This window comes from Cystoisospora suis (assembly GCF_002600585.1).
Source record: "Cystoisospora suis strain Wien I chromosome Unknown contig_7265, whole genome shotgun sequence".
Lineage (NCBI taxonomy): Eukaryota > Apicomplexa > Conoidasida > Eucoccidiorida > Sarcocystidae > Cystoisospora > Cystoisospora suis.
The window spans coordinates 1-9,015 of NW_027160051.1; the positions used below are offsets into that span (position 1 = coordinate 1).

At 56.8% G+C, this 9,015-nt stretch overlaps 1 protein-coding gene across 1 annotated transcript; it reads left to right on the forward strand.

Moving 5' to 3' along the window:
• Window positions 1-57: 57 nt before the first annotated feature.
• Window positions 58-8,956, forward strand: CSUI_010370 (uncharacterized protein; the record flags this gene model as incomplete). The annotated part of the gene is made up of 3 exons (XM_068070474.1): window positions 58-847; window positions 1,542-2,142; window positions 2,691-8,956. Coding segments are annotated over exons 1-3 (7,617 nt in total), but the record flags the coding sequence as incomplete, so codon positions are not given.
• Between the last annotated feature and the right edge of the window lie 59 nt (window positions 8,957-9,015).

A 9,015-nucleotide genomic window follows, 5' to 3' on the forward strand; every position in this document is an offset into this window, starting at 1 on the left:
GTGAGTGAAGTACTGATTACGGTCAGAAGAAGAGTCATCCTCACTTTTTCTTTCTCACAAGCTGTTGACTCCACCTTTTTCCCGCGGCTTGAAACGTATGCTCTCGCCCGGTGGCGATGACTCTTCTTCTGACCGTAATCAGTACTTCACTCACGCAGACAGGGCAATGGCCTGGTCTCGCCCTAGCGGTCGAACGTCATCTCGCCGTGCTGCTGTCGCGGCTGCGGCTGCTGTGGCATCCCATGCTGTTGCCTCCGCTTCTCCTTCTTACACGTGGGGCGTGGGGGATCCTCATTTTCGGCTCACAGCAGACCTTCAGGAGCTCTTCGGAATCTTTGATGATGTGGTCCATATATCCAGAGTGGAACCTGCAGCTTTCGCGTGGCATTGGTGCGAGGGAAGTGCTGCCGCGAATAGTTGTGTTTCAGACAGTCCAGTGAAGACGAGGCAGAGTGAAACGGAGACCGAAGCCTCTTCCGGCCTTCAGGGAAGAGAGGCCACTGCCTTCCCTGCTGCCGCACACACGGTGAAGACGACTGTTGGAGGTGCGTCTTGTGATGCGAAGCGTGAGTCACATGGAAGTCTATCGGGAAAAGCAGCCATGTCTCTCGAAAACCCGAAGCTAGGCGACGACAGGGATACCTGTGGTGGTCACCGAGACAGTGGGAGAGGTGACCTAGATCATGCGAAAATGACTCCGGCTTCGACAGACGATGGACTTCTTCAAAGGAATGAGAAAGAGTCTCATCGTCTTCCCTTCGGGGTCGGATCGTGGGTCGAAGTCGATTTGGGGGGCAAAGATGACGCAGGGAAGTTTTTCTTCACAGCCATCGGGATTGTTTGTCAGGTGAGGGAGGTTTTGACACCTTTTCTCTTGAGGAGAGGTCAAGGTGAAGACAAGCCTAGGCTCAGAGGGTTGCTGTGTTGACGTAATTACATCTGATGCATGATGCGGAGGGAGTCCGCGGTGGTACACGTATTATCGTCTTAGGTGTCGATGAATGCGGACTTGCAGCACGTGGTCAGCATGTGCTGAAGCTTTTCTATGTGGTCAAGAAAACGGGAATGTCGGGAGTTTCAAGATATCCGAAATCAGAAAGGCGGACAGGATTCAGATTCACCACTAGCATTACGCGATACACATCTAATGTAGCGCCAGGCACCATGTACGCTCGCCACTGGCAAAGAAACACACTTCTTGAGTGTACACATATCCATATGACTTGCTTTCCTCCGGTCACTATTGTCCTCAACTACTGGGCGAAGCGACTCAAATTCTGCTGCGTTCGGTACTTGGGTTTGGTGCTCTTGTGGACCTCTAATCACGGCACGAGCATGGTGTGAGTGGAATCCCTTGCCTGAGGTGTGGAGGCGTTCTATCTACGGACACTCCCCACTCCGAACCCAAAGTCGCAGGCTTTCTCGTATCAATCATGTCTTGAGGGGCCTTCTCGTCTTCCCTCCGATGGTCTCCCGCTTTAGATTTGTTTGCAAGCTGGCGTGCGGAGCTGCTGCTTGTGATATGGCGTGTGCGCTATTAGATTGAATCACCTGCTACGGCTCCAAGTTCAATCTTGTCACATAGTACTTCATACCCAGTGTTGACGTCTCCGCCTTCCTGCGCTTTCAACCCCCCTTACGCTGAAGCTGTGATGGCATCCTGTGGAGCCAGCGACCCGAGACGCTCCGCAAATGCTGCACTGTCGCCCACCTGTTCTCTTGCACGCCTGAAAGCGAAAGTAGTCCTCCTGCACTCAAAAGCCGCCACAACGTCGCTGCAAGCCTCCCCCGGCGGCGGGCATCAGGGTCATCGTATGGGACCGGGAGGAAGCAAAGGAGGAAGCAGCGGTTCTTCTGGGGTTTCATCGTCTAACTCTTCGGCAACGAAAAGTACAGGAAGCGGCAAAGGATGCGACTCCGGACGTCTCCTCTCCGTCTTTGTTGGACGACTTAGGCCTTTGCAGGTCTTGGTGCCTCCACCCGAGTGGACGATGGCGTCCCTGCGAGAGCAAGTACTACGAGTTCGTTACCAGGCAGAGAAAGAGAAAGGAGAGCGGAGACTGTGGGGTTTTGGAGGCCCCGCCGGCTCCTGTGTCCTCCTTCCAAAGGAGCTAGGCATTCAAGCGAACAAGACTGATTTTGGTAGGCAAACGAAAGGGTGCTCATTCGTCGCTTCTGTATGATTAGCTACCCGTCACAGCTTAAGTGTGAGAGCTTCTGCGCGGCTACAAACACGTCGTCAGACCCCACGTTTTCCCGGGTGCCTCTCTGGGAAGATTGTGAACTCGCCGAAGGCAGGTTCAGGGCATAGGGTTGTTCGCAGTGGAGGAAGTGAAGATGAGGAGAGTCAAGCACAGATACTGAGGGCGCACCCGCACAACCTTATCGAAAACACCAACCGGAGGGTCAGCGTGAAAGAGTCGTGTGAATCTACGAGCACGTCAAAAAAACGACACCTGTGGCGAGGAAACAGGTGTCCGTCGTTTCTTTAGCCGTGTGGTTGGTTAGTGAGCAATTGCTGTGAGGGAGAATGTCCTGATGGTTACTTGTTTCTCCAACGTAGCCACACAGCGCCGGCGATGATCCGTCTCTCTCGCCAGCACTTTTCCGGTCTCCTGGCTGCTTCTGCGGGTCCAAATTTGTTTCGGCCTTGTAAATCTGTTACGGCGTATGTCATGTATGTTGTGCAGGTGCGTCTCGGGTATTTCCCCTTCCCTTAACCAAGTTGACAGCTTCTTCGTTCTCGCCGTCTTCGCCTCCTCCCGGTCCTCTCCCCCTCGTTTTTCACTCTAAACTCCTGCATTTTTTTGAACCGGAGCAGCTCGAATTCATGCAGAAGCCTATGCGCCATCCGCGCCAACTCATTGTTCATTTCGGCTATGACGTCCCCAGTCCGGCTTCAGGCTCTTCCTCCTCAAGCTCGCCAGTTCCCGCGCCAGCTAACCGCCGTGGACGACGCCCAGGGAGGCCACCAAGCGCACAAGAAACAGAAACACCCTCTACTGCTGGGTCCGCTTCAGATATGCAGCAGCGTGTGCATCCTGCACAGGCAGAGAAGGGCGTGTCGAGTGCACGGTGCGGGGAATCGACTGTGGAACCCGGAATATCTCCTGCCAAGCCGGAGCTTAGCGGCCTCGGGGAACAAGGCAATCCGACTGCTACTGGAAAGGCGGCCATCCAAGACTGCGCCTCGGTGGGGGGAGGGCAGCTCTTGCAGATTCAAAAGCAGGCTTCGAAGGGAAGTGGAATATATCAGGCCGCGGCGGCTGCAGGATGGCAGAAAGGCTTGTCGTATGGAGAAGCCCCAGGGTTTAGCCGACTGCCGCATACAACAGAGCTTCCAGCCGTTCCACAGCCACCTGTGGGTTTCGTGTCTCTGTGTCACGGAGGAAACGGTGGAGCCGTTTCCTCTGTCTCTAATCCTGTCGCAGCTAACCACTGCAAGAAAAGTGAAGGTGGAGGTGGAGGTGTCTCGGCAGGGTCGACAGACAGTAAGTTCAGCAGAGCTGCTGAAAGCGTGTCCAGTGGGAAAAGCGTCCGGTCCCAAGGCTTGGGGAGTGGCGTTAACTCTCCCTTGCCAGGAGGTAGCTCTGCAAGCGGACTTCGAGAACATGGTGGTTTCTCTCACCCGGTGTCCTCCGTCGAGGCGGCTGAGCCGCCCTCGTCGCGCCCTCAGGTGACACAAGATATTATTTCGTCAGACGAAAGTGTTTCCAGCGCCCCTGCGGACTCTTCGTGCGTGTCGGGAGGCTTCTCGGGATCGTCCAAGAAGCGTGGTGCTACGGGTGAAGAGAGCTGCGGCGCATCTTCAGTCGGTTCCCGCTCGAATCGAGCGGTCAGGGGTGGAAAAGAAGGATCGATTTCAGTGGAGAAAGGTGGAAGCACACGAACACTCAAGAGACAAAGACTGCTGGTCGGTGACGCGCACTCATCCTCAGATCATACCCGTTCTCCCTTCAGTGTCGGTACGGATTCGCGACACCAAGTGGGAGGAGGCGTAGAACAAAGAGTAAAAGAAACAGCATCGGGGAGCCGTCCTTCCCTGCCGCCAGCAAGGAGTGCCGATGGGCGTGAAGCAGCTTCGAGTAACGGTGAACACCAGCCAAGTGGCGCAGAGAGGAGTGTTTCCCCTGGCCCTTCTGCAGGGAGTCATGTTAGCTCTACTCGCAGCATAGTGGCAGTAAACAAAGGAATTTCTTTACCCGGATTCCCGACATGCAAAGCGAGCGTTTTGGAAGAACGTTTCAAAGGAGAACCACCTCGCAGCGCACATCATCAGACAACTGGCGAAGCGAAAGGGGATGATCCGGAGGGTCTGGGGGACAGTCCTGGGTCCAGCACAGTTATCTGTGTAGAGATCTCGGATGATGAGGACATGGAAGAAGGCGAAATTGAAGTGAAGCCCAAACAAAACAACGTGGTCGCCGCCAACATCCAAGGAGGGAAGGACCTCTCTCAGGGAAACAGGGGTGGCAACGTCGGATCAGCTGTCAGGCCTGATGGCCGCCTCCCCGCTCGTCCGATTGTTGGGACGTTAAGAGATTCTGTGAGCACTCGTGAAGAGCAAGAGGAGATAACGAGACGCTCTGAGAGCAGACGAGAAGGGAAGAGTAGAAGAAAGAGCGCTGTAGATTGCAGTCCGCTGACATCGGAACAAGAGTTGCTTTGGCGGCTCTCTCTGCCGTGTCCAGCTGCTGGTGGAGGCCAGCTTGGGGAAACAGCAGATGTTGAGTTGCACGACTACGCTGGGGACGCGTCCTGCGATGCTCGCGTCGTCCAAGCACGTGAGCACCGAAGACTTGTGTCTCTTCGTGACTCACAGGCCTCAGCATGTGCTGCACGCCCCTCAGTGAGAGACCACTACCATCTACGTAGCGCGGACGACGTGTCAACTGACCCAAGTGATACACAGTCTTCTTCTACGTCTCGGTCTTCCAGCCCGCCTTCTTCTCCTTCCATGTCCCCCCTTTCATCCTTCAAGCTTCGCTTTTCGGGCTCGCCCACGGCTCCCTCGGGACCGCCGTGGACGTCGGCTCGAGCTCACGGTAACCCGCTTTTGCCCCCAGCAAGCGAGCCTCTAGGAGCTGTGGAATGGCGGGTCATACACCAGGCACTCCACCTACTCCGAGCTCGAGGCATCTGCGGCCTCGTATGGGAGCCCAGCAGCCAGAGGTTGTCTTGCGGTACCGGACTACTGTCTTGTCACGAAGAGGGAGAAGGCTGCAGGTACATACCCCTGGTGCTCGATGTTTTTGAAAGGGAAAGGACACGTCTGCATAGTAGAGGTCGAAGCATTTCTGTGAATAACTCAACAGCTGGAATCCGAACAGGGGGGCAACAGCATGCTTATGAATGTACGGAGAAGTCGCAGCTGCAGACTTTGTCTCAAGACCGGGAGGGAACAGGGTCGGGAGGTGAGCGCAGCAGCGTTCCTGTGCGAAGTAACCTGCAGGAGAAGAAAGTCTTTTGGAGACTGAATCAGGAATCGCTTGACCGACTGCGATGTTTCCTGGAGTTGAGATTGAACCGTCTGCAGTTCAAGTGCCTGCAGGAGGACTGTACTTACGTTGGGTCCCCCTCCCTGACAAAGTCAGACGCTTGCGGGGTGTCGTGTTCGTCTTCTACGAATAATGCGGCAGCTAGCCGTTCTACGCCGCCTCCCGGCGGAAAAGAACACGCGACTAAAGTCGTCCGTTCAGCCGCAATTAACCAGGGCGGAGAGGGTGCGAAACACGAAACAGACGCCGGTGTCGCAAACACCGCATCAGCTGCGCGTGTTGACATATCGACCAGTGGACGTCGACAGGCAACTGAGTCTGGTTACTGTGCACTTCCTTCTGTTACCCCCAGCAGCAGGCAAAGCAGCTCGCAGGTTCAACGTGTAGAAGATCCAGCAGGAGAGTCAGGGGTCCAACCGGGTGTCCGGAACCCACCGCGTCAGTGTGTCTGCTTCGACGGTCGCCATCGCTGTGTGCACGAAAGCCTGAGGGCCCCGAGCGAGCCGGAGGATTTCTTGACTTCTTTGCTACTCGATCCACCGTCGCTAGGTGTTCGTGCTTTGCGCCGAGATAAAAGAAAACTCTCTGGTTCCGACCCCCAAAATCCGGTTGAGCCTGGAGTGTCCTTCGGGGAGGCACGTGCTCCGGGTAGTACAGACATTTCAGGGAGCTCGAGTAGTGCTAGCTGCAATAATGGAGGTGACGCGGCGGCTTTCGCGGGAGTGGGATTACGGCCAGTCTCAGCGTTCGAAGGAACAGGTCAAGGCCCAGCAAGGAAGCGTGCGAGATCGCTGAAAGGTGCTGGGTTCACTCAGCAGCCGGAGAGCTGGCTTGATTCTGCCGATGGGACACAGCAGGGTGAGCCATTCTGCAATAATTTCGAGTTATACCGAGCGTTCTCGGACTTGATCCTTGCCCAGTTGGCTCGTCGTCAACGTCGACGCCGGCAAATGTGGGGTCGTCTTGGCTCCTTCGGGTGGAGGCGGGCGAGTATGCTCGGACATTTAGCCCTTGAGGGGAAAGCGCCAAGTAGGGGTGAGGCTAGCTGGCTGGATGTCGCTGAGGACGAGAAAGCAGACGGGGCCGAGGAGCTCCGTTGTGACTGGCTAGGGGAGGCAGTCGACATGCGACTGCGTGGTGCTTTGAAGCGTCTGGGGGTTTTCAGCATAGAACGCCGACTCCGGAGAGATCAGATGGTCAACTGCAGCGGCATCAGAACCAGTACCGGCAACGGGCACATATCCTGGTTGGGACACGATAGTGGGACTGACAAGATGCCTTCCGAGCGACGACGCGCTGCTTACGCTTTGTTTGGCTCAGATAGCGATGATGCCAGTGGGTTCACGACGGAAGGGGAAGACAAGGCGGACCCTATCGTTCAGCGCCGACTGCGCCGAGAACGCAGGGCAGCTGCAGCGGAGGCAGCTTTCCACACTGAGGAAGGAGCGGCTACGAGTACTGGGCCGCTGCTGACTAACAGACATTTCTTGCAGGCCCACAGTTCACCTTCAGTTGGCGCCGCAGTCGCGACGCACGGAGGAGGTAAAGGGGAAAGCAGGGGCCGCGGGCGGCCTCGCAAGAAACCCCAGTTAGTAGCTGGTTCCCTGGATCCCGCATCTCCGACTGGGCCACCCTCTATGGCGCTCGACAGCAACACGCCAAGGACGGCAGGCGCTGGGCAATGTTCGGGAGATGAAAATATGACACACAGTGCGACTAAAAATGCTAAACTTTTATTGGGAGCTCAAACAATCAGCAGGGGCATACCCGCGCGTGACTCGCAGGGCCGGTTCATGCCTGTTGCTGGTTCTTGTGAACCAGCCGACACAGGCGCTCGTGGCTGGCTCAAACACCAGGAAAGAGGGCGTGCAGGTAGCATATCTGGGGAAAATGGTGGTGGCCGGGTTCGTGGCGCCTTCCCCATCCGCTCGAAAAGCGATGAGACACTGCCGGCTGTTATGGGTGGAGGCCAAAGCCCCAAGCACAATACCAGCTCCTCAGGAACTACTTGTATCCAGCAAGGACAAGGTCAAGGGCAGTCCGAGAGGACTATCGGAGAAATCTCGCCTGCACCAAAGGAGGATCCACTTTGTAAGCACAGCCGCGGCGGTGTTAGCTCCGCTCGTGCAGGTGTTTCAGACCTCGCGCCTATACCGATGGTTCTGAGGCCGCATCAGTTTCAGGCTCAAGCCATTGATGCGTGTCACCCCCAGTCTGCAGTGATTTCTGGCACGGCCAACGTGGTGGCTAAATCCAACAGGATCTCAGTCCCAAATTCTCCGATTCCGAGTAGAGCTTGTCCGGCGCTCGGAAAGGGCAACCACTTACCTGGCATCCCGACGAGCCATGACATCTCGATAGTGATGCCTGTGACCGGTCGCCGGGTTCGGGCACATTCTGCACAATCTTCGGCTTCCCGCGTGCCTGTTAATGGAGAGACGACCGTGCCACTTTTATCACGCCAGTGTAGCGGTTCTGCATTTCACCAGGCAGTCTCCGAAGAAAAGCGAGGGTTGCCCCATGCGGAGCAGCCTTCCTTTTCCTGTCCTCCTGTCTCAACGGTGCCGCCTTCTGCCGTGACGGTCGTGTCAGGTGGATCTTTCACTGGATTCCCGAGATTTCAGCCGTCTTGGCTTAAAACAAAAGACGCCGAAGGCGGGTTGCTGGGCCATACTAGGGCTCCGGGGACCGAAGGAGCAGCCAGCGACGAGAGCCCTCCAGACCGCCCTCACCGATCAGTTCCTCTTGTGGCACCGGGTGTACAGTTGTCTGCAGTTGTGACTCGGCAAGACCAGGCTGCGCCGTTGAGCACGAAGATTCATGTGGCACCGCAGCTCCTTCAACATCAGCTTCAACAGATAGCCAGCTACCAGCTCCCCGTTGCAAACGCACAGCAGCAGCAAGCTCTGCGTTCGCTCGCTCAGACACCGTGTGTGAATCTACACCAGCTAGCTCGGCAAGAAGGTTTCGGCCACCGCCTGGCACCCCCCCCTCCGGATCAGTCTTCGGGCTGCCAACCCCACTGCAGTTCTCCGCAGGAGCAGCGGCAGCAGGGCCAACTACCGCATCGATCTCCACAGGACCACTATCCCGGGCAGCAGGAGAAGGATCATCATTCGCCAGCGGAGAAGAAGCCCCAGCAGCAGGAGGAGCAGCAGTCTGGACATCAGCACCCTTCATTGACGCAGCAGGAACACCGGACCCATCATTTCCCAGTGCAGCAGCAGCACCGTGAGCACGGCCTTCAAGTTCCAGCACAGTGGCAGCCGACCCAGCCGCTAGCCCAGCACAAGCAGCAAGCTCTCTCGGCGTCAGTGGCGTCGGGGAGAGAATGGATTCAGCGAGTGGCTATGGCGGCGCTGTATGCAAGCCAGCGAAGAGCTCAACCACAGGTGGTCGCACCGGGTCCGTACAGTACTGCCACCACATCGTCTGCAACTTCAGCACCTGGCCAAGGGTCGCCAGCCCCGCTTGGGCCGGACCCAGGCTCGGCCGGCGACCCTTGGCCAGGTGCTGA